Source organism: Artemia franciscana, chromosome 6 (assembly GCF_032884065.1).
Source record: "Artemia franciscana chromosome 6, ASM3288406v1, whole genome shotgun sequence".
In the NCBI taxonomy this organism is placed as follows: domain Eukaryota; kingdom Metazoa; phylum Arthropoda; class Branchiopoda; order Anostraca; family Artemiidae; genus Artemia; species Artemia franciscana.
In genome coordinates, this window is record NC_088868.1 from 20,029,682 (window position 1) to 20,055,997 (window position 26,316).

Below are 26,316 nucleotides of genomic sequence, written 5' to 3' on the forward strand. Positions count from 1 at the left end.
GAGAGGCCATCATGTACTTCTGCAGATAAGAAATAAAACACATACTCTCTTGTCAGCATCCAAAAATCAACTGACTAACCTGGCCTTCACTCTCTGGGCAAACTGGTACTACTCACTTTATAACATTAAGTCATGGTTTTAAGATTCAAAATTGTTAGATTGTATCCAGAGTTACAGGGGGACAAAGGGGGCACTTGCCCCGGGTGCAGAAATTTTAGGGCACCAAATTTCAAATAAACAATCTAACGGTTATGATCCTTTTGTAATTTAGAAATTTTTTTATTAAAAAGTAGACGGCGTAGTAACAAAATGAGCATAATTAATAAATTATCAGTTAATTAATATAATAAAAAAATTAAATATAATAAAAAAATAAATAACATAAATACTTAAAATAATCAAATTAAATTAATTAATAATAATAATTGACTCATCTAAATAATAAACTAAAAAGTAAAACTATTAATGAATCAATAGATTGAAAATAATTTTGTTAATAAATGGAAACTTTGTCGAAATTTGGCCTGAAAATTTTGTGGCAGACAGGGGGAGGGTGCTAATCAAGCTTTTGCCCGGGGCGCAAGAGAGGTCACAACCGCTACTGACTGTATCTGACTGACAGTCCCAATTATAAATAACCGAAGTTCGTGTTAGGCCAATCTTACAATTCCCAGTAGAATTGCCAAGAAACTGTTCAGCATTATACTAAATAGGAACGAACATTTAGAGAGCGTTTAAAAATGTAAAACAATTTTATCTCTAAAAAAAGCCTTTACTTTTGACGCACCATATATTGAAGCATAGTTTGAGTTTTGAAAGCGTCATGGAATCCAACCAAATGACTCTGCTAGCATTGATAAACGGAAATGACCCTCTCATACTATTATGCAAAAAGTTAATAGCGATGACCCTAGCGGACTTTGCCTGTTACATCAAACAAGCCAGAAATAAACAATCAGGTAACAACTAAAATTCACTCAATCATCATCAAGACTACAGTAGTGTCAAAGGATTTTTTTGTGTGTGTATGTTAACCACAAACTAGACAGAGAGCAACTTCCTATGTCTCATAATACAATCGTGGCTATACTTTGAAAACTTGACATGTGGAAGTTAACACTCAAGACGAAGAAGAATTTTTCCTGGCTTTGACAACTTTTTCCCCAGAACAGCTGGAATGGCTGGCGAAGGGCTGGATCTAGATCAACGAACCCTTCCTCATGTCTGGTGGATTTTCCGCTATAAGAACCTTTGTCAAAATATGAAGTTCGACTTGGGAAGATTTTACAACAGCAGTCGTGACTATAAACAGTTCTGACCATTAAAATGCAAAAGAAACATGGCTACTTCAAACTACGAGAAAAAGTGAATTTATAGCATCAACTAATAAGTTGCAATAAAACTAAACCAAAAGGCACTATGTGCATGCTGGTTGTCAAAAAACGCACCAACAATATCTCAATAACGCTGAATGTATGAAGTTTGAACTTTCAGGGCAGCTATTATTACTACTGATGCTTCTACTATTGCATTAAATTAAAAGGGTTTAAGAGCCTCCAGGTTGTCAAAATGGCATAGATACAATATCTCAGGAACAGGACAGAGTATAAAGTTTTATTTTTTAGGAGAATGTGAATTTTTAATTTGAGGAGAATGTGAAACTAAAACTAAAGATACTATGTTGGTTCAGATTGTCAAAAGGGCGTACTTGATATACCTCAAGATAATTTAAGGGTGTTATGTTGGAATTTTGAGAGCAAGTTATTATAAATGATGAACGAAATCAAAAGAAATTATGTCCATTCAAGTCCGTTATAAAGGCGCATTTGCAATATCTTTGGAACAGATATGGATATTAAATTGAAACTTCCAGGGTATGTTGAGAGGGATGTTTAACTATATATGGATGTTAAAAGGGTATATCTGCAATGCATCTGAAACAGCTAAGAGCATTAAGTGGAAAATTTTGACTGCTACTGCGTTTACTTAAACTGCAACAGCGGCGACAAGCGACTGTAACTACTTGTAACTGTAACTCCGACTACTAACGACTGCTACTACACCTAAGATTGCTACTACTACTACAAATTCTAATGCAACAACTCTCATTCTTCTACCACTACCACTACTACTAATGCTACTACTGCTATTGGTACAACCATCGCTATTATTGAACTAAATCAACAGAGTTTGTGTGCATATAGGTTTTCCAAATGGAACAGATGCAATAACTCAGGAACAGAACAGGGTATTGAGTTGAAAGTTTCAAGGAAAGTTGAGGGGAATACAAAACTACATCAGAATATGCTATTTAAGATATATTCATAGGCAATTTCTACATTCAGAAGGATGCAGGTAAAATATCCCAGGAAAAACTCAGGGTATTACTTCAAAACTTCAGGGTATATTTTTTTCGGAATGTTCAGCCAATTTTGTCCAAAGGGCATATCTGCGATATCTCAAGAACGGCTAAGGATAGACTATTGTGTTAAAACTGTCGGAACTTGTTTAGTGGGAAATTGAATTAAACCAAAATGCACCATGTGCGTCCAAGGAAATCAAGTAAAAACTGTCAGGGCATATGAACGGGGATAGTTGATTAATATTCGTCTACACTCAAGGTTGTAAAATGATGGAGGTTAGAATTCCTTCGGCTCTAAAGAACCCAGAAGATTATCCAGTTTTTAACTTAAATATTTGGATGTTTTTCCCCCTACCATTTACCATTCCAAAGATTATGCAGATTTTTAACCCACATATTTGAACACTTCTCCCTGCGCATCAATCCAAAGCATTATAACCTAATAAAACAATCATTAAAAACTACCCAACATATGAATAGCAAGCCAAAATCTGGATTCTTATAGAAAACTTAATAAAGAGCTTTTATTCAAATGTAAGTAAGGAGCAACATTAAAACTTGAAACGACCAGCGTACATGAGGAAGGCCATGCCCTCCCAGTCTCTTTTTCTTTAGGCTACGCTAAAGCAGTAAGGTTCTTTAGAAGACATACTTCTCATTCAAATTCTTCTGTTTGAGCAGTCTTTCTAAATAATTGTGATAAAAATTCAAACTTAAGCATAAATAACGTAAGTAACAGGAAAGCCCCCATCATATACGAAATAATTGGTGTTCGTTTTAAGCTTTAACGTTGCTCCCTACTTTAAATTGTAAAAAAAAAATACGTAGAATTTCTGACAATTATTTCAAATCATGCCAGCAAATCCCCCTCTCCCCTCCATTGAAAATCCCTCCAGAGCTTTCCTCCCCACAGAAAATTCTTCCAGTGAAAAAATCTTCCTCTCCACGGAAAATTGTTCCGGTGAAAAATCCCCCTCCCCCAAATATGTATGCTTCACAATAGTACGTGCTATATGTAAACAACGGGGCAAATTGCATAACTTACAATCGTTTCCGTAGGGGCAGTGGGGAATCATGTAACTCCCAGGGGCATAGCTACTGTACTTTTGAACACCATAAATCCTGTCAATAAATGAATAAGAAAAAAAGAACAGAAGTTAAAAAAAATAGCTAAGTCAAACTCAAAACGAGCACAAGCTACAATAAAGAGGAGATTGGCTAACTCACCCTGTGCTTTTTAAAAACCAGACAATAATTTACATTTTACCGAAAACAATCTTTATTTCAAGCTGAGCTTTTTTCTCATATCATCAAAAAGAAAAAAAAAAAAAATATCATAACGAAGATTAATAAAAAGAACAAATGAATGCGGAATAACAATTTCATATACGAGGTGTGGCTGAAAAGTAATGAGACTGGTCTCTCTTCAAAAAAGTTCTCTTGGGCAGCTACACACCGCTGGAGACGGCGTTCCCACTCTTCGTAGCAGCGCCAAAAATCTTCAACTGTTATGGTCTTCAGCGTGTCTGTTACAGGAGCCAGCGTCCCCCACTCGGAAAATCCCCCCATAAAAAAAAAATTCCCACACACAGAATTCAGAAGTCAAAATTGAGCGAAAATACAAAATATGTGCCTAAAAACGTCGTTCAAATGTCCTAAGGGGTAAAAAAGGACCACATATCAAAGACAGTTTTGGGACAGGGACTGGTTGGTCTCCAATCACTTTCGGCTTATAAAACAAAACACTAGAACTCAATTTCTGGTCGAATGAGCATCATCCAAAGTTTCTAAGACCATGAGGCGGAGGTAGGAATGAGGAAGGGGCAACCCCCTTCTTATAAGGAATAAAATTTTGCTCATTTATGGGTTTTAAGGTTGCTCTTTACTTTCATAATAGCAGCGGAGATCAGAAATATTCCCAGAAATCATGAGGAATTAAATATAAATTTCTACCTCCCCTTTCTTAGAACTAATTCTGCATTTACCTGAAGGCTCAATGAGAGTTTAGATGTTTTGGCATTAAAATACATCCTTTGAGGCATGTGTCTCCCTTCCTAATAAAAAAACAGAGAATCCTACTGTAGAGGTTTAGAGTCCTCATCTGCAAATGTTTGGAATCGTGTATTTTTTGCCAAAGAATGATCATGGGTAAAAACAATAGCAAGTAAAACAAAGAGGAATTTACGCAAGACAGTGAAGTTTGTTTCAAAAAAACATTTCGGCTCTATATCCAAGAGCTGTTCAAAGCAAACTACGTGTAAAAACTAAAAAACTTTTTTATTTTTGGAGTTGTGTATTTTTTGCCAAAGAATGATCATGGGTAAAAACAATAGCAAGTAAAACAAAGGGGAATTTACGCAAGACAGTGAAATTCGTTTCAAAAAAACATTTCGGCTCTATATCCAAGAGCTGTTCAAAGCAAACTACGTGTAAAAACTAAAAAACTTTTTTTATGTTTGGAATTCTGTATTTTTTACCAAAGAATGATCATGGATAAAAACAGCGGCAAGTAAAGTACAGGGGAATTTACCTAACACAGTGAAATTTGTTCCAAAAATTATCCAAGAGCTGCACATAGCAAACTACGTATGTAAATTAAAAAATAAACTTTATATATATATATATATATATATATATATATATATATATATATATATATATATATATATATATATATATATATATATATATATATATATATATATATATATTACTAAAAATATTTTAAACAATATTTCTATTATTTAATATCAATTAAACATTAAAATGAGATCTTTAAAACTAAAATTGAAAAATAAAAACAGTCTAAAGTTTGTGGTTTGGTCTGTCTGGTCTCTCTTCAAAAAAGTTCTCTTGGGCAGCTACACACCGCTGGAGACGGCGTTCCCACTCTTCGTAGCAGCGCCAAAAATCTTCAACTGTTATGGTCTTCAGCTTGTCTGTTACAGGAGCCAGCGTCCCCCACTCGGAAAATCCCCCCATAAAAAAAAAATTCCCACAGAGAATTCAGAAGTCAAAATTGAGCGAAAATACAAAATATGTGCCTAAAAACGTCGTTCAAATGTCCTAAGGGGTAAAAAAGGACCACATATCAAAGACAGTTTTGGGACAGGGACTGGTTGGTCTCCAATCACTTTCGGCTTATAAGACAAAACACTAGAACTCAATTTCTGGTCGAATGAGCATCATCCAAAGTTTCTAAGACCATGAGGCGGAGGTAGGAATGAGGAAGGGGCAGCCCCCTTCTTATAAGGAATAAAATTTTGCTCATTTATGGGTTTTAAGGTTGCTCTTTACTTTCATAATAGCAGCGGAGATCAGAAATATTCCCAGAAATCATGAGGAATTAAATATAAATTTCTACCTCCCCTTTCTTAGAACTAATTCTGCATTTACCTGAAGGCTCAATGAGAGTTTAGATGTTTTGGCATTAAAATACATCCTTTGAGGCATGTGTCTCCCTTCCTAATAAAAAAACAGAGAATCCTACTGTAGAGGTTTAAAGTCCTCATCTGCAAATGTTTGGAATCGTGTATTTTTTGCCAAAGAATGATCATGGGTAAAAACAATAGCAAGTAAAACAAAGAGGAATTTACGCAAGACAGTGAAGTTTGTTTCAAAAAAAACATTTCGGCTCTATATCCAAGAGCTGTTCAAAGCAAACTACGTGTAAAAACTAAAAAACTTTTTTTTATTTTTAGAGTTGTGTATTTTTTGCCAAAGAATGATCATGGGTAAAAACAATAGCAAGTAAAACAAAGGGGAATTTACGCAAGACAGTGAAATTCGTTTCAAAAAAACATTTCGGCTCTATATCCAAGAGCTGTTCAAAGCAAACTACGTGTAAAAACTAAAAAACTTTTTTTATGTTTGGAATTCTGATTTTTTACCAAAGAATGATCATGGATAAAAACAGCGGCAAGTAAAGTACAGGGGAATTTACCTAACACAGTGAAATTTGTTCCAAAAATTATCCAAGAGCTGCACATAGCAAACTACGTATGTAAATTAAAAAATAAACTTTATTATGTATATATATATATATATATATATATATATATATATATATATATATATATATATATATATATATATATATTACTAAAAATATTTTAAACAATATTTCTATTATTTAATATCAAATAAACATTAAAATGAGATCTTTAAAACTAAAATTGAAAAATTAAAACAGTCTAAAGTTTGTGGTTTTTATTATGGAAATGAGGTGTGGCCTTCGCCGTTATTTAAAGATCATGGACGTGTATTGTTTGTTTTTCCCCAGGGACGATCGTATCAGACCAAGGGACCTAGAAGATCGAGAGAGGGCTGATTCGAACAACAATCAGATAGTAAATTAAAAAACAACTTTAATCAACAGAAAGTAAGCAGTAACATTAACATTTAAAATGAACCGAAATTACTCCGCATATGAGAGGGGGCCACCCCTTCCTTAAAACCTCACTCTTGCTTAAGTTGGACTTTTTGTCACAATTCTTTAAACAGGACTGTTGAAATACAAGGGTCGTTTAACTGGAATAAGAAACTTTTTTAAAACATTGTAGTCGGTAAAAACTCGTTCGGTAGCAACTGGTTGAAAAGCAGGCAAAATCTTCAAAAGGGCGATGAAAATATGAATTTCAAATTGACTGAGCCCCTTCCTAAGCTTATTCGACAAACCTTTCCATAAAAACCTTATATCTAAACTATGGAAAACTTGCATAGCTTATAATCTTTGTCCCCTAGGGCTGGAAGGGGAGGTCGTCAAACTCAGAGGCTTGGAATGTGATCTTTGGGCTATTTGAATTAAATAGTTATCTCAAAATCCTGACGGATGTATTTAGGGGAAAACGTTGGGGGGGAGCGGAGGGTGGCTTGTTGCCCCCAAATCATGTTGACCCATAAAAGGGCACTGGAATCTTTAATTTGCAATCGAATGAGCCTCCTCCGAAGTTAATACGACCAACGCTTCCATATGATGTGCCACTGGGAAAAAACAAATAAACATTAATGCATTGAACCCTTTTGACTCTTTTATGGTAACACTTCATCATTATCTCTTGCTTTAAAAGGTGAGTAGAGCTCTCAAATTCCCTTCTAATGAACATCCAGAATTATCCAGGGAACATGGGGGAAATTTTCAGTGAGGAATTTTCCGGGGGGAACGGCTAGACCCGTTTGCTACAGCCTTTTGGATATTTCCAAGTCCCGTAATGACGGCCAATCATTATGGTCACTTAAGGACACTGGATGTTTCATTACCGTTTGAATGAGCCCTCTCCCGACACTCCAGGACCATTGGTTCAATATGATCATCCCTGGTAAAACAAATAAACACACCTCCGTGATGATTCTTCTGGGAAAAAAAAAATACAAAATTTCACATTTTGAAGATGGTAGCTTGAAACCTCTACAGCAGGGTTCTCTAATGCGTTGTATCTGATGGTGAATTTTATTTTATGTACTGTTCATGTAGGATCCTAACTTGTTTATATTTGGTTATGCATTGTGTAAGTTTGAACAACCACTTTTTTACATAATTTTTTCTCTTAGATTCAATGCAAAAAAGGTCAGTTATATTGAAAAAATTAAGAAAAATATTGAAATATCTGTTGCAGAAAAATCTCAAAAAGGAGGCTAGAACTTATGTTCTTTGCAAAGTCTTTTTATGACGTTGTAACTTGATGGTGCCTTGCAATTTGGAAAGGGCCATATCAGTTTTGAACGAGTTGTCCAGTATGAACACACATTTTTTTTTTTCAGAAATACCGACACCCTCTTTCTTGGGCCACTTGTAACATGAGTCAGCATTGCTCACATGTTCTAAAAGACACTTTCATTGGGGGCCTGAGAACATCTTACAAGTAGAATTGTCACCACCCTCAATTTTCACTATTCTGACCTTCATCCCAGCTAAGTTCACTAAGATTGTCACACAGTTTTTCTAGTAAGTTTTTTTTAAGTGTCTTCAGAAGAGCAATCTGGATTTAAGACTTCTTGTAACTTTTTCCAGATCCCTTTCCTTTATTCGGCTTCATTTTAGCTTTGCCAGATTTCACTTCACTCGTCCTTGAATTATCAGGATCTTTATCCTCTTCTTCATTCGATTCCACTAGTGACTTTCCGGGAGCCTTGTAAAGCTTTGTTCGCTTACACGATACCGTACAAACAGTGACAAACCGCATATTTACAAAGAAAGTTGTGACAGAATCACCAATAGCCTGATGGATTTCGTCATTTGATCACATATCTGGAATCTTTTCGATGCAACACTTTCAGTCAAAGCATGCTGTAAACGCATTTTGAGGTTGACACTGTCATCCTTTGCCAAATCATCCCAAATGCTCTTCAACAGCTTAGGAAACACCTCCTTTGGGCCTGAATTTTCGGCAGGATTTCGCATCTTGTGTTCTTCAAGGATTCTTCTCGAGATTCGTCTAGTTGGCCCGAAGATTGGCATATCAAGTGGTTTCAAGACATAAGTGCAATTTGCTGGTAAACAAACAAAAACAATATATTGTCCTTACCAGACCTAGATGATCTTGTCACTAAAATTGAAGCAGCTGAGACTTGAAATAATCTTCAGACAAATGGCCTTCAAACCAATCGGTCTTTCTAACATTATATCATGAACCATGAGGTCCCCCACTTCTCTAGCTGGATTACGAATCTTTTGCTTTATAACAAACGTACAGAGCCAACAGATCTCCTTTAGCTGAATCACAGAGCATAATCGAGACCACAGCTTTACTCTGGTTCATAATCCACTCTGGGTATTTAACACCCCTTTTAAATTTACGTTTTTTGTGCCTAGTCTATCACTTAGATTTATTTCATCAAAGTTAAAAATATTGGATTCTAAAACATCTTTAATCGTTGATTCAATCTCATCAAAGTAGTCTGTAAGGTCTTGGCGAGTCATGTTTCCTTTCTTTCTCGAATAGTTTTGGCACATATGTACTTATTGCTGGTCTTAGTGGCACTTCAAAAAGGAGTCAACACATTCACAACCACGGATGTTGATTTTGAAAGCATTTACTCTTTTTCCAGTGTTGTCAAAGTACGATGCAACTATCCATCGCAGATATTATTTGTCAAAAGGAAATCCCTGTTCTGCAGCAACTATAATGTTTTTCAAAGTAATTTTTCACCTTCTGTGTCAAGGCAGACGAGATCCCCAACTTTCTTTGTATGCCTACGCTAATTCTTCATCGTGTTATTCAGATTGTCAACAGATTTGTTGAACATTGCAGAAAAATCACAATAGCTTGCTCCATTTGAAAGCTTAATCTAGGCTTCCTAAAGAATATCTTCGTTGTAAATGGCAAATGGACGACTCCCAACCTTGCGCTCACAAGTTCGGGGCATCTTTCTGATATATTTATATTTAAGTTCAGTTACCCCTAATCCAATGGGACACAAAAAATCAAAATTGCAGCTAAAAAGTATAACAACAGCAACATTGAACCCACACAGGGAATTTTGGGCATGCACCAATAGGGTTCAATGTAACCCTATTTTCCCCCTGAACTTTGAACAGCTCTTTTCTGCTCAAACCATCGCAAACAGCAAATCGATAATAGCCTGGTATTAAACGTTCTATATTTTTTTACTAGTTTATTAAATTACATCTTCCTCGCATATCTCTAAAAAAATTGCTGTCACTTTTTACAAACTAAACAAAAGGGAGATAACGGCGATTCAAATGGCAAACTGAAGAAGAAAAACGGCGGTTACCAAACCTGATGTTATTCCATTTTGAATGACATCTTGTGGACGATATACAGAGATTGTATGTTTGGCCAGTAGATGCCACAAAGGAGCTAGTGTTTTGTTCAAATTAACCCACAAGATTCAAAGAAACACCGTTTGACGGTATTAACCAATTTGGAATATTATGAACAGTTCTGGTTTAGAAACTTAATAGCTCTTATCCTATACCGACATTAATGATATCCGAAGAGAAAAAAACGACCGTGTTGAAATATCTTGCCTTCCGTCTCACCTCGACTAATCATGTTTACGCCTACAAACATATTCATGATTTAAAAATTGAATGTGTTGTAATTCTTCCAATCTAGCTTTATTAACAACTGATAATCTGTTTGAGCTCGGATATTCAAGCTCAGGGCAAATAGAGCTGTTGCCAGGAAAATAAATATGGAATTACACAAATCATGCATAGTTAATAGAGTTAGTAAGATTATATTTTCCGGCCAGACTTTACTAGAACTGGCCTACCGTATGTAAAAAAAAAAAAATTATTGAACGTGTTATTTCCGTTTTATTTAGCCTATTAATTTTACTTAAGCGATAATACTGTCTTCAGTGTGGAGATTCAATTTTTCTCCTCAGAATTCTCAACTGATCGAAAACAAAGTCAAATGCGAGACAAGGTGAAAACAGCTCTCCCATTCCTAGAAAAACACTTGATTTCTTTCAAGGGAAGAGCAGGGAAGTCAATCAAAATTAAAATGAGAACAAACAGCAAATAGACATTAAATTTTGAAATAGACATTTAAATTTCTCATTAAATTTTGACACTATGTTTTGCCATTCCTTACACCTCTAAATAAACAGCAACTGCTCATACATTTTTATGTTGATATTGAACAGTCTAAAGATCTTAGATCGAACGCTTGACTGATGGCCATTTCTATCACCTCCTTCCAAAAAATAACTAAATTATAAACGTGACACAGGGTGAAGTTTCTGCTTAGGGTGGACCTATGATTCAAATTCAGAGAAGTAAGGTGATTTTCAACTACAGAAAAAAAGAAATATTCGTGCCCTTTAGCCACTACATAGCCAAAAAATTTGTGTTTCAGAAAAAAAATGCATTATGGGAAGGAGGGAAGGGGATGTCTTTTCTCATCGTCGGTGAGAGTTGATAAACAAGATAAAATGCGGACTGGTGGTAGTATTCCTTATCAAAATTTCGGTTTTAAGTAGACTTAATCAAGATGACTATCAACTTGTTGTGTTTTACCAGCGTGATGTTCGGAACAAACTAGAACTACACGTCTATGATGGAAACGTAAAAATAGGTCGATGAAGTTGTTTTTGGCCTTGTGTGTCAAATGGATAAAGTTACCAATTTTTCGCACCGTCAGTTGCACACGCTAAAAAATGTGTTTTTAAGTGTATGTAAAAGAATAATGAGCACGAGAACCAACGGGAAGCAGTCCCCTCTCTTAAAACGACATATTTACTTAGCTTTCTTTCCCTAACCCGTCGTTCGGTTCGGTCGCCCTGTGCTTCCACAGTAGCCGAATACCTTTCAAATAACACTTAAACATCTTGACGTGACAGCTATGTCATTATTCTACAAGAATCTGTTTTCATCCGTCTGGGGAGAGTTTTACAACATTTACTTGAGCTGGGACAAAAGCAACTAGCCACAACCTCCCTCACACTCAGTCGCACACACTCACCTAAGTAAACTTGTTAAACAAGAAAATCGAACAAAAATTTCGTCGGGGGATTACTTGCCCCACCGAACAACCTCTCAACGGAAAATTCCCAGAACGGCATCTTTAAGGTTCTTTAAGAGAGGTTTCAATCACGTATTATTCGAATTAAACGGTCAATGCGTTTCAGAGTCATTCTTAAATGATAGGAATAAAAAGTCAAACTTTAGCATAAAGAATGAGCTATTGAGGAGGGAGCAACCTCACCGCAAAAACAAGAAAATTTCTATTCGTTTTGAGTTTTCATGTTGCTCCTTATTTCCAGTTGAAAAACTGTTCTTTTTAATTTAATTTCACAGTGTTGCGCTCATACGGGGAATGGGTAAACTATCCTGGCGATGGCCTTGACGATTTGCTAAAAACCGAATTCCAAACACGAAAAGAAGAGTGGACACCAACGCACAGCCTGACTAGTAATAGTCAAAAGGTACGGAGGGATAAGAAAAACCGGTACGAGAGAAAAGCTTCAAGCTGTAGTGATTAGGCATTTAGTTAGTTTTGTAACGAAAAATATCTAAGAACAGAGTAGGACATTATCAACAGCCTGGTTTCAGGGTAAATTTGAAATTATAAAAATAGATTCTAAATAAAGTATTTTTTGCAATTATTTTTACTTTAAAAAAAATACATTCTTCCTCTTTCCGCAGCCTGCTTATATTGGCAAACAGGGTCTATCCGTGCCCACAGTCCAGCACCAATCAGAACCTAGCGCCCTAGACGGTTACCTAGTTCACCAAAATGGATGAGCCAGCCCTGGCTATACGAATTACTGTGATAATTACTAAGATTAGCAACAGATACGCTTTAGCTACAATATAAATCTTGTTTTCAAAGTGTCGTGGTAAAAAACCGTAAGCAAGAAGTGACATGGCCCAATAGTAACCAAAACTCTAAAAAACAGAATCTTGGATATATTAAAGAATTTGATTTTCAGATTGATTCTAAATATACAAAATTCGCCAAGTTTAGTTTTACCGATAAAAAGCTACGAGTCAGAGAAAATATGCCTTATTTTCGAAAAAGGGAAAACCACCTCCCGAAAGTCCAGCGATCTTAATGAAAATCACACAGTCAGATGCAGCATGTCAGAGAACTATATTGTAGAGGTTTCAAGCTACTATCTATGAAAAAGTAGAACTGCATTTTTTTCAGAAGAAAGATCACAGATGCGTAGTTATGCTTTTTTTACCTCGGGTAATCATAAGGAAACCAATGGTCCTAAAATATCGAAAGAGGGCTCCGTTGACAAAAATTTCAAATCTCTAGCGCTCTTTTTAAGTGACCAAAATAATTGGAGGGCAACTAGTCCCTTCTCATACCCCCTTTTCCCCCAAGACATCTGATAAAAATTTTGGGATACCCATTTGGTTCAGCATATTTGAAAGGTCTAGTAATCCTACCGCTGGGGAATGCATGACCCCCCCCCCCCACAGCTCCTGGAGAAAGGACTGTAATTTATACATTTTGCTTAAGTTAGGAAATAAACAAGTTTTTTTTTGGGGGGGGGGATTTCTGCATGGGAAGACTTACTACGGGGAGGAAAGTTTTCCGGAAGGAATTTTCCAGAGGAAATTTTACACGAGGGAAAGGATAGTGTCTTGAATGATTTGAAAAAGGCTAAAAATTAAATGCAAAAAAAGTTTGTTTTTTTTTCAACTGAAAACAAGGAACGACATTAAAACTTAAAACGAACAGAAATTATTCTCTATATAAGGGGGACCACCCCTTCCTCAGCCATCGCCCTTGACGCTAAAGTTTGACTTTTGTCACAAGTCCTTAAGAAAGACTGCTCAAGCACAAGAGCCGCTGAACTTGAATGAGAAGTATTTTAAATAACTTTAAGACTGTAGCGCAAAGAGCGAGGGTTTAGGAAGGCTGTTTATTACTAGGGGGAGTGAGCCCCCCCCCCCCCAGAAAAATCGAAAGATTTGTAATTTTTATGTCACTTTCTACAAATATGCTATTAGGGTTAATAACAACTTGTTGGTACTGTGTTTCTGTGTGCAATAAAATTGTTAGTTCCGATAAACACAGTCCAGCCAATAGCAAATCTGAGGACTATGACAGGAAGATGGCATACCCTGAATCTGATCATTCAGTTGGTTTTCGGACATTCGCAATAAAGCATACGTTTTTTTCACTTAGAGGCGAGCGACAATTTATTATTACAGAGATTGTATGCAGTAGGTAGGTTTCACTAAAACGTGATTATTTAGTACAAAGTTTGGTAAATATGACTTGCTTTGGCTCAAAAGTTGGGTGTCGAGCTGGAACTTCCAAGATTTTTTCATTAAACAACAAAGAGAGAGAAAAAAAACATCAAACGAGATTGCGGCCAGTAGAGAGAAGAGAGATGAAAGACTAAACAACGCGGATATTTCGCCTGTATGTAGACTAGGTGTACTCAGCAAAAGACGCCTAGTTTTGCTCAGAACACCTAGTTTACATACAGGCGAAATATCCGCGTTGTTTTAGTCTTTCATCTCTTTTCTCTTTACTGACCGCGGTCTCGTTTGATTTTTTTTTCTCTCTCTCTTTGTTGTTTGTTGTCATGGCTGGCCAGATCGTGTTAAGAACTTTCAGATTTTTTCATAAGGGGGAGGGGTAATGGGACTTGGATTTTTTAGGGACGGAGATAAATTATTTTCTCTGATACATAGTATAGAGTGTGTTTATTTTTATACATGAAGTTTGGTAGGCTGTTTGGCTAGTAACTAAATAATGGGACACAAATTATACATTTCTGTATAAGCGATTAGAGCAAGATTTTATGCTGTAAAACACGATCAAAATTACGGATCTTTTTATTTTGGAAGGTAATATAGCAAAGAAGGGCTCAAAATCAGGGGTAGAAGCCCGAGGTCATGAGCGTCCCCTAGAATCTGATAATATTCATGATTGTGTCCAAATGTTAGTACGATTTTCATATATTTTGACAATTTTCACTATTCTAATGAATTTACGTCCTCCCTCGAAAAAAAAATTCCTGCCCTATATCTTCATTAAATATATCAAACAGCATATAACCCGTTTTGTTTACAAGTAGGAGGGATCAAAGATAGGCTCAGAAGCAAAGGAGGCAGGGCAAAACGTACCACCAGAGGCACACCAGCGATAGAAAATTCACATACTCCCCCCCCCCCGGAATACACTTTGCGCCTTCTAGTAAGGAAAAGATCTAGGATTTTCTTTAGGGGGGTGCGCATAATAGGATGCTTCGATAAACTTGCGAACAAAAAAATACCCCCAATTTAATGAGGACCTCGACAATTATGTGTCGTAGGTAGGAAGTCGAAAATTTCATCTAAACGCTGGTGAGGGTTAATGTTCTAATAACTCTGTTGAAATTAAAATAGTGTAAAAACATTGATGCAAAAAATAGTAAGTTATAAAAGCCACCCCGCCATAACAAAAAAAAATAAAAAGCTGTTCACCATCTATAAAAAAAAATTATATTTAACATTTTCTCCGTAATTTTTTGCCTTTGCACTTCTGACCACTATAGCAAGTGTTTTAAGCCTCTTAATGTAAAAAAAAAAAATGGTCTTGAACCATCTTTTGGGGTTATACAGTCTTTATGACAATTTATATAGGTCAAACAATTAGCATGTCGCCTAACTTTGGGGCATCGCTTACTAACTATGATAGTAATGAAGAATAGGAATGAGGATAAAGATACAACTTGTATATTCATAAAAGATATGTTAAATATCAAATAATAGTTCTTTTAGTGATGCAACAAGAAAAACAGAACGAAGAGAAAGAAATGCATAGAAGACATTTAAAAAGAGGGTTTTAAGTAGAGGCAATAAAGCATTAACTAATCACTGTTTCTTTTTAAAAATAATGTTTTGAAAAACAACGTCAACTTTGACGAAATCTCAAAATTGACTATTCAAAATTTTACTTTTTATAATAATGTAGCGTATCCTTCCACTTTTTAAAGTTCGATATATTTCGTTTTAATTACAGAATTTACAATTTTACAAGAAAAAGTCTATTTCTCTATTTCCTCTCCCGCCATATCTATTTATTACACGGTCGATGTCTACTTCATTATTTTGATAAACGTTTATAATGGCTAGTCCAGTCAGTCTAGAGTCCTGTCAGTTTAGAGCTCTTCGTCAGTATTTACTCTTCTATTCATCCTAAAATATTCGAATAAAGACCAAAATCATCAGAAAAATATGAACTATAATAAACATACATGTGGGTATGTGCTTCAAACTAAGTATATGAGTCGGAATACTTCTTAAAAAAAATTGTGTTTGATATTTTATATTTGATAGGTATAGATTGGTGATTTAAATTCTCAGGGTTTCAAGCTGTGCTAAATTTTAATTATTTTTTTTTTATCTTGAGATGTTCAGTTCAAACGCTTATATCTCGATATGTCTGTTGAGCACAAAAATAAAAATTTTAAGTTTGACTCAGATTTAGCATTAAGTAAGATAATTGTACTGTAAAATTTTGATTTATAAACAAGTAATCGTGGAAATATGATTGTATGACATGTATCAAAATAAGTATAAAATCCTCAGCGGTATATATAGCGATTTGGATAATTTTATGCAACCCCTATACAAAAACATAACTATATTTTGTGACTGGTTGGTGTTGAGAAGGTGAGAAATTCTGAAGTAATATTGTAGTTATATTCCATTTCCGTGGTTAACTCAAGTTGTTTGAATTTCCACTTCATATCAACATTTTATTAGCAAACGTTTGAAAAAAAAAATCGATGTCATTCCATTGATTCAAACTGGGAATTCAGTGACCAATCTATACCAGCCAGATAAAAATAAAAAACACATAATTATTTGCCTTCTTTTATAAACAATTTTTCGAAAATCTATTCTTCTTAAATGATTACTCCGACCTTTGAAGGAGTGTTCCGCCTCATATACTTAGTTCTAAGTATATACTTATACGAACCTTTATTAAAGTTCTAAAGAGTTTGGCCTTTATTTCAATGTTTTAGGATGAACAAAGGAGGTGATATGTCATATAATACGGAGCTTTAATTACATGGAAATAGGCAGTAAAGTGGCCACCATTTGCTCACCAAAATCCGAAACTTAAATTAATAATTTTGCATTTGTCATACATTTATTTTTATATTATACATATCCCTAAAAAAAATAATACTATAAAAATCACCCTGATTCGGAGAAAAAGGCAAACCAAAACAGACAGCCAAAAAAGTAACAATATCTATTTCTTCACCGCAGTGCCATAGCAAGACTCGAAAACAAATTTTTGACAGTAAAAAGAAGTAAATATTTTGCTTTTCAGCCACGTTGTGACAGCACAATCCTGAAATCATTTCGACAGCCTAAAGAAGTTAGGACTTTAGATTTCCCCTCCTTGTTATTACGAAATTAATATTTCCGCCTCCCAGTTGGTTTTTGTGGTAATACGGATAGATTCCCCTAATAAACCTAAATTTCATTAAATACTTTTTGGCGGTATGCGTTATTAGTAAAATCTAACAGATACCGCACAAAGTAACCGAAACCTTGGTTGAAAGTAACTGAATAACTAAAACTTCAATGCTGAAAATTCTCGCCTCTTTCGCATCGATTTGAAATACACACTCACAAACTTGGAGCATTGAGCTACCTCCAGTCTATTCCTTAGTAATAGTACAAATACCTACTATTCAACTTCAAAATTATCACCCAATTAGTTTCTAAAAAAATCTAGTCATAATTTTGAGAATTATGCCTTGAGCACCGAGCTACCTTCAGTCTATTCCTTCATAATATTATAAATACAAACTGTTCAACTTTAAAATTATCACCCAATTAGTCTTAAAAAAAAATATTTCGTCATAAATTTGAGAATTGATGCTTAGAACACGGCATCTCTTTACCTTCACGTACTGCATCTCGCTTTTCACTAATAAATGCTCAAAATTTATTTTGTTGCAGGCATATATCTCTTCCCCTGCTCACCATAGACAAAACTAATCAAGATTAAATAATAATAATAATAATAATAATAATAGGATTTTACCTGACCAATAGGCTCTTTAAGAAGGTACTGGTTAAGCTGTACATAATCTCCAACTACTTCTTTGCTAACCCTCTGACTTTCCCTCAAAGGTTTACGTTTTAACCTGGGACTCGAACACGGGGAATTATACGGCGAATATGGCAAGTTTGGAAAAAGTGGGCGTGCACCCTTTGTCACTTCTAAATCACTTTGCTTCACTAAATCACAATGAGTCACCGGTTTTGTGCAGTCCAATTTTAGCTTCTCAATTTTTTGTGCCAATTGTGTGGCAGCGCAAACACATTCATTCCCATTTTCACTCATTTTTTCTAGGCACTTGCTTAATGTGCTCTGTAAGCACTTTTTTAAACATTCTATCACACCACTGTCATGCTGAATATGATGCAGGAGGTCAACAGTTTGCATTCCCGTACTATCCGAATGAAACTGTGATGAGGAACTATGCTGATGGCTCCAGCCCAAATTTGGAACTTGCGCGCGGCTCCGAGTCGGCATTGAAAAACCTTAAAAAGACGACTCATTTACTGAATATTAATGAAGCGCGTAAGGTCATTGACAATGTCTTGAATTGTATTAATTCTTTGTGACCATCCATTACTGACAGGTGCTAGCTAAGAGGAAAATATAATTTGCAAATTTGTTTGAAATATGGCAATAAAATATAAAGACTCAAGTTAGAGACTACAATGCTGTAAAAAGTGTAAAAGACATCTCTCTTTTTCTTTTCGAAGTTCTTTTTTCAATTTTCAAAAATAGCAAAATTGGTACTTGTCGGTTATTGAAATCACTTTTAAGAATTACACTTCGGTTATATCTCAGAAAACCAGTTTCATAGCTACAAAAACAAGTGAGGGATGAAACAATGCATTGGACTTGTATAATTTGGGCTATATATTTGCACATTAGGGGTGGGGTGGGGGTTAGCTTAGGTTACGTTAGGTTTCCATAATTTTGTTTCTAATGTATTAATTTATCATTATGTTTTGTAGTTTTTTACAAGGATTAACCTAACTTTACTTCTTGGTTGTGTGTCCAATAACCGACAAGTACCAAAAGATCCATAACGTACATCACTTAACTATCTAAGTTTGCAAACGAAAATGTTCACAGTGAAAAATTGCTGTTTCTTCAAATGTATTTAGGCGAAGCAAAGGTAAGAGGCTGTCGACTTACTATTACAGTTTCGCATCATAGAACAGGGTTTAGTTCCGTTGACGTTGAATTCAGCCTCTAAGTTGTATTTTTAGGACATTTTTCTCTAACTTTTCCAAGATTAATTTTTTTTTCTTTTGTAGATATGAACACAATGAAGGATTAATTGTAATCCTAACATAGTTTTATACACTGAGTTTAAATGTCCAATCAGAATGTCTAAATAAATTATAGTTTTCTTGTAATATGTATCTACATTAATATTTCAGGAAATTTGAAAAAAAAGGATTCCAGAAATGTGTTTAACATTGAAAAATCAAATCATAAAAGAATTGACGTTACAATTAGACTTTACCATACTGTTTTATTGAATTACACAAATATTTTCACCAGTGCCGTCGTTGGGGGGGGGGGGAAGCTGCCCCAAAAAAATTTGGAGAAAAAATATTAGAACAAAACCCTTTTTCGCTATTTTTTTTAATGAAGAAACTACCCAAAGTGCCATGTGGCACTTTATGATTGCTTTATTAATTCAAATTTATAAAGAGCAATTAAATATAACAATTAGATTATAACTGAGCCCCTAATTAGTTCTCCATGATGTCCATGTGTCCAGCCCAGCCTTCCCATTCCGAAAATTTCACCCAAATTGCGCTTTTAGTGTACCATGTGGCACTTTATGATGGCCTTATCAAGTCTAACATTGTTGGAATAGTGCGTAGTTTAACTACGAGATTATGTCTCCTATGATGGGCGCGGGAGTTAAAGGAAGTGGAAGGGGGATATGCACTTTACTATCAATGATAAAGCTGGCAAAAGAAAATCAAGCTCATTAAACTCATCATCACCCACCCGAAAGCTTCTTTACATTAGCCTACACCACTGTCGTCTGCAGCAGCTCATTGCTGAGAGCCTTAGTAAAAGCTGAGTTCACTACTTAATTTATGTTTGTTTGATACGTGTGCATTGTTTATTAATTTATTATGTAACCGTTCTGAATTTAACCAAGTAACGTCTGCTAAATAGTATCTTTTCTTCGTTATTGCTTGAAGAAAAATATCCTATAGAAAACTTGGAGAAGAAAGGGCTATTTTTTACTTTTTAACCGCCTGGTACATTCCCCTCCTCCACCAGCTGGAAGAGCGCAAGACCATGTGGTCCCAGGATCGGGACAGCTGGACTGTCACACATTCTGTAAATTTTTAATTCAGAATAAGCGCGTCCATAGGCTCAGGGATTTAAGATGGACAAACTTTTGGTTCCTTAACCAGTTCTGTAAAAACCAGCTTTGTCCAGCTCTCAACTTCGACGTGTTTTATATTTTTGTTAAAAATATAATGTGTGTCAATTTTATTTGGTTATAACGGACTAATAAAACCAATAAAGGGCAGAGCTCCTTATTTTCTTTCTTTGGTTTGGAGGTCAAAACTAATTTTAAAAAAAGCAACGGAAAGTGGAACAAGAAGAAGACGGAATTGAAAAGGGATTTGATTCCCCTCAACGTCTTCTTGTAGTAACACAATAACAGAAAGTGAAGACAAACTTGACAGTGAAAACAGCTCAACTTTGACCAAATTAATAAACAATCATGATCCAATTAATGGTTCAACCTTAACTTTGGCTTATATTTATGATGGACCCTTTCAACAAAGAGACTTGATTTTCCCTTACACTAACGGAAAAAATTCGGAAAAGAATCATCTGAGTTTTCAGACATCTTTAAAACACATTTAGGCCTGTATATGTCTTAAGTTTGGCTACATGCCTCTCTCCACAGGTGGGTTTAGAGGAGGGGGTTGAGGGGGCACAGAACTTTTAGGGACAAAGGAATTTTAGGAAAAGTACTGAAAGTTTTTTAGTACTTTTAAAAAAGATTCTCATTGTTCTAACAAAACAAGCCTTGTGTTTAAAGAGTCGTTCTTACAGAATTAGCATAAAACCCAAACTTTAGCGTACAGAGCAAGGTGTTGAAGAGGAGGCAACCCCCCTCATATATGTCATAATTTCTATTCGTTTTGAGTTTTAGTGTTGCTCCTTGCTTTAAGTTGAAAAAACTTGTTTTCTTATTTAATTTCTGATTCTTTTATAAGTAGGCCTAATGCCGAGAAATCTGGCTCCACCTCCAAGCAAATATCCCATCTCTCCACGAATATATCCTCTAGACAATTCAATCACAGTGAAAATGACGTAGGACAATTATCCTTAACTTCTCCATGCGTAAAATTGAGTCGGCAACGAGAAAGCAAGACATAAGAATAATTTCATATAGGAATTCTGGCAGTTTCCGACAGAGTAAAATTTCCACTGAAAAATTCACCCCCTGGACACTCCCATCATCAAGGAAAATTTTCTCCGTGAAAAATCCCCCAGCAGAAAATTCGCCCCTTCCACCCAAACACGAGCTAAAAGCTCATATGGCACTTGTGATGAGGTCGAAAGAGCCAAGAGCTCATATGGTATGAGCTCTAGCAAAATTTTAAGAATCAATAGATTGCTTTAAGGGGAAAGTCAGAGGCTTAACGCCGGTCGGGATTTAAAATAAGAGCTCTGAGTCACGAGGTCCTTCTCAATAATAAAATTCATTAAGATCCGATCACCCACTCGTAAGTTAAAATTAGTTAAATTTTTCTAATTTTTCCTCACACTTCAGCCCCCCAGATGGTCAAATCGGGGAAAACGACTTTATCAAGTCAATTTGTACAGCTCCCTGACACGCATACCAATTTTCATCGTCCTCCAACTCCCCCCAATATCAACAGTTCTGGTCGGGATTTGAAATAAGAGCTCTGAGACATGAGTTTCTTCTAAATATCAAATTTCATTAAGATCCGATCAAGTTAAAAAAAAACCTCAGTTTTTCTAATTTTTCCAAATTAACAACCCTCAGCTCCCCCAAAGAGTACGGATCCGTACCAATTATGTCAATCTCAAATCTATAAAGTGTGCTTATTCTTCCCATCTAGTTTCATCCCGATATATCTACTCTATGCGTTTTCCAAGATTTCCGGTTTCCAAGATTTCTGTTTCCCCCTCCAACCCTCTTTGTCCCCGGATCCGATTCGAATTGAAAATGGAGCATCTGAGACATAAGATTCTTCTATATATCAAGTTTCGTTAAGATCCGATCACCTATTCGTAAGATACCTCGATTTTCACGTTTTCCAAGAATTCCGGTTTCCACCTATACCTCCCTTCAATGTCACCGGATCTGGTCGGGATTTAAAATGAGAGTTCTAAGCACAAGATCCTTCTATATATCAAATTTCATTAAGTACTGATCACCCGTTCGTAATTTACAAATACCTCATTTATTCTAATTTTTCCAAATTATTCCCCCCTCCCCAACTCCACCAAAGAGAGCGGATCCGGTCTGGTTATATCAGTCACCTCTCTTGGACTTGTACTTATTCTTTCCATCAATTTTCATCCTGTTCTCTCCGCTTTAAGCGTTTTACAAGGTTTCCCCCCCCCCTAATGACACTGGACCCTGTCGGCATTTAAAATAAGAGATCTGAGTTTCGAGGCCCTTCTAAATATGAAATTTCATTATGATACGATCACTCTTTCGTAAGTTATTTCGTAAGTTATAGTTATACTTCATTTTTTCTATTTTTTTTAATTAGCCCTCCCCCCAACTCCCCCAAAGAGAGCAGATCCTTTTCGGTTATGTCAATTCCGTCTCTAGTACTTGTACTCATTTTTCCCATCAAGTTTCATCCCGATTCCTCTACTCTAAGCATTTTCCAAGATTTTAGGTTCCGCCCCCCCCCAACTTCCCCTTTACCGGATCCGGTCAGGATATAAAATAAGAGCTCTGAGACATGATATCCTTCCAAACATCATATTTCATTAAGATCCGATCACTGCTTCGTAATTTAAAAAACCTCAATTTTCTAATTTTCCAGAACTAACCCCCCCAACTCCCCCAAAGAGAGCGGATCCGTTCCAGTTATGTCAAACACGTATCTAGGACTTGTGATTATTTTGCCCATCAAGTTTCATCCCGATCCCTCCACTCTAAACGTTTTCCAAGATTTTAGGTTCCCCCCAATGTCACAGGATCCAGTCGGGATTTAAAATAAGAGCTCTGAGACACAATATCCTTCCAATCTTCAAATTTCATTAAGATCTGTTCACTCCTTCGTAAGCTAAAAATACCTCAGAATTCATAAGCTAAAAATTTTTTTCAGAATTAAATCCCCCCAACTCCCCCAAACAGAGCAGATCCGTTTCGGTTAAGTCAATAACGTATCTAAGACTTCTGTTTATTTTTCCTACCAAGTTTCATCCCGATCCTTCCACTCTAAGCGTTTTCCCAAGATTTTAGGCCCCCTCCCTCCAACTCCCCACAATGTCACCGGATCTGGTCGGGATTTAAAATAATAGCTCTGAGACACGATATCCTTCCAAGCATCAAATTTCATTAAGATCCCATCACCCGTTCGTAAGTTAAAAATTCTTCATTTTTCTATTTTTTGCGAATTAACTGGCCCCCCACTCCCCCCAGATGGTCAAATCAGGAAAACGTTTTCCAAGATTTTAGGTATCTCTCTCCTAACTTCCCCTTCACCGGATCCGGTCGGGATTTAAAATAAGAGCTCTGAGACACGATATCCTTCTAAACATCAAATTTCATTAAGATCCGATCACTCCTTCGTAAATTAAAAATACCTTTTTTTTAATTTTTCAGAATTAACCCTCCTCCCCCAGCTCCCCCAAAGAGAGCGGATCCGTTCCGGTTATTTCAATCACGTATCTAGGACTTAAGATTATTTTTACTGCTAAGTTTCATCCAGATCCTTCCACTCTATGCGTTTTCCAAGATTTTATGTCCCCCCCCCCAACTCCTCCCAATGTCACTGGATCCAGTTGGGATTTGAAATAAGAGCTCTGAGACACGATATCCTTCCAAACATCAAATTTCATTTAGATCCAATCACCCGCTGATAAGTTAAAAATACTTCATTTTTTCTATTTTTTTGCGAATTAACCGGGCCCCCACTCCCCCCCAGATGGTCAACTCGGGAAAACGACTATTTCTAATTTAATCTGGTCTGGTCTCTGATACGCCTGCCAAATTTCATCGTCCTAGCTTACCTGGAAGTGCCGAAAGTAGCAAAACCGGGAAAGACCGACAGACAGACCGACAGAATTTGCGACCGCTATATGTCACTTGGTTAATACCAAGTATCATAAAAATATATGCATACTTCCCAATAACAAATATTATACATAAACAATAGCCAAATTAATAACTTAGACCTTTTCCCAGGAACTGTGGGGGCATGTTATCTCCAAAGACATAGCTATTCGGCTTTTCAACGGCTGAAAAATGGGGGCGGGGCCCGCGAGGGGCTGAATTACCCTCCAATATTTTTGTTCACTTTAGAAGGGCACTAGAACTTTGATTTCTGCCCGAATGAGCCCTCTCCCGACATTCTAGGAACATTCGGTTCATAGGAAGCAAATAAACAAATAAACACGCATCCGTGATCTTTTTTCTGGCAAAAAATACAAAATTCTACATTTTTGCACATTCTCTAATACGCTGAATCTGAGGGTGTGATTTTCATTAAGATTCTTTGACTTTTAATGGGGTATTTCTCACCTTTTGGAAAATCAGGCCAATTTTCTCAGGCTCGTAGTCTTTGATGGGTATGACTAAATTTAATAATACTTATATTTTTCGAATCAGCATAATATGCCAATTCTTTTGAAATACCTATTGGTATGAAAATTACGCTTTTTAGAGTTTCGGTTACTACTGAGCCGAGTCGCTCCCGGCGAACTGTTTGGCTAGTTGGTGATCTTTATTTTTAACATCAATTCCAAATACTAAAGAAAACATGAGGAAAAAACTATAGACAGAAGATTGCAAAAATAAAAATAAAGAATAAAATTTCCTCATTACATTAGCTTCTTTATTGCTTGTATGATGGAAAGGCATTGTGGTCTTCGATATTAACGTGAACAACGGCACTCCTATATATTACGGTGTCCTGTATCGGTCACCCAAGATTTGATTTAGAATAACACATTCAATAAGACGTCTTACCATCACGTGAGTGCTATGTTAACTAATAGGTAATTCTTTCTTTACTAGGTTGCAGCTATTACTGCGCCCATGATACCGTGTTGCTATCCGTTATAAATAGATCATTGTGCCTGCAGAACTGTAGCAGTCTATTATCATATATACTTTCCTTCTCTACACCAGATTTACCTCAGCTGAGATATCATGTATACCTCTTTGTGCCAACATGTACATTAAAGTTCACTAAAAATACCATATTTTACCTGAGATCTTGTCTATTTGTTCCTATAACTGTATTTAAAATTCATTCGAGTCACATGTCACATGTGCAGGGGGATGTACCAGTATGACTGATACCTTGCACTTTATGGCCATAAAATGAGCAATCGATTTACTGCAAAAAGAACCACATTCAGTAGATGAAGAATTATAGAAGTGTGAAGGACTAGCACTAGATAGTACAGTGGATTTTTTTTTTCTGTTTTAAAAAGTTGCTGGGTCGGTAATTTTTTTTTTAAATTTGTCGATACGATTCTAGAAATTCAGCCTCCAAATTTCAAGTCTTGTGTAAAGTTTCCCGTCATCTTCTGAGAAAACTTCAGCTTCGCTTAAATAACAGCCAAACCAAAGTCTTGACTGGGATCAAAGTAAGCTCGTTATGAGATCTTAACGAAGTTTCCCCTCGGGGAAAACTTTTGTATAGTCATGTTCCCGACAGGAATTCAGACAACCGGAGAGCCATTAGCGACATGGTAATGATAAAAGATCGTGAAAAGGACCTATTAAATTCTAAAGCAAAAAAGAAACGAAGGAAAATAGTGCATCCACTTATAGATGAAAAAAGTCAGCGATATTTCCCCGACCTCAAAAGCGCAACAATTAAAAACGAGGACTACAGCAACAGGCTATTTAGTTTCACAATGTTTATCACTGTCATGATAAATAGAGATTGATTATTGCCATACCTATACTCAGATGGGGAGCCTGGATTCTTCCCTTTGCAATATAAACATAGTGAAAATTCAACTTCATATTCTATTATCAAATCAATCACAGCGATCCCCGACAGGAAACTGCTAACACTTTTTTAAGTTTTTATACACGCCTTCTAAAAGGGTAGACAACAAAAAATAATCGTTTATTATCCCTCTACCACTATGGAATAACCAGAAAATAGAGTTGAAAAAATTCAATTTTAGACTTTTCAGCCCCTTTCTCTTAGAAAAAGCCTTCCATGCGTTCTCCAAATTCTAGCATAACCTTTCATAATTGCATAATAAGCC

General features: G+C 36.0%; 1 protein-coding gene across 1 annotated transcript in view; it reads right to left on the bottom strand.

Moving 5' to 3' along the window:
* The window catches only part of LOC136028161 (calcium/calmodulin-dependent protein kinase kinase 2-like), a 166,148-nt gene that overhangs the window by 129,130 nt on the left and 10,702 nt on the right, over nucleotides 1-26,316 (bottom strand). Inside the window, exon 2 of the mRNA XM_065705842.1 lies at nucleotides 17,848-18,350. Within this exon, the coding sequence (XP_065561914.1) occupies nucleotides 17,848-18,342 (495 nt within the window). The 5' untranslated portion in view covers nucleotides 18,343-18,350. The remainder of the gene's footprint in view (nucleotides 1-17,847; nucleotides 18,351-26,316) is intronic.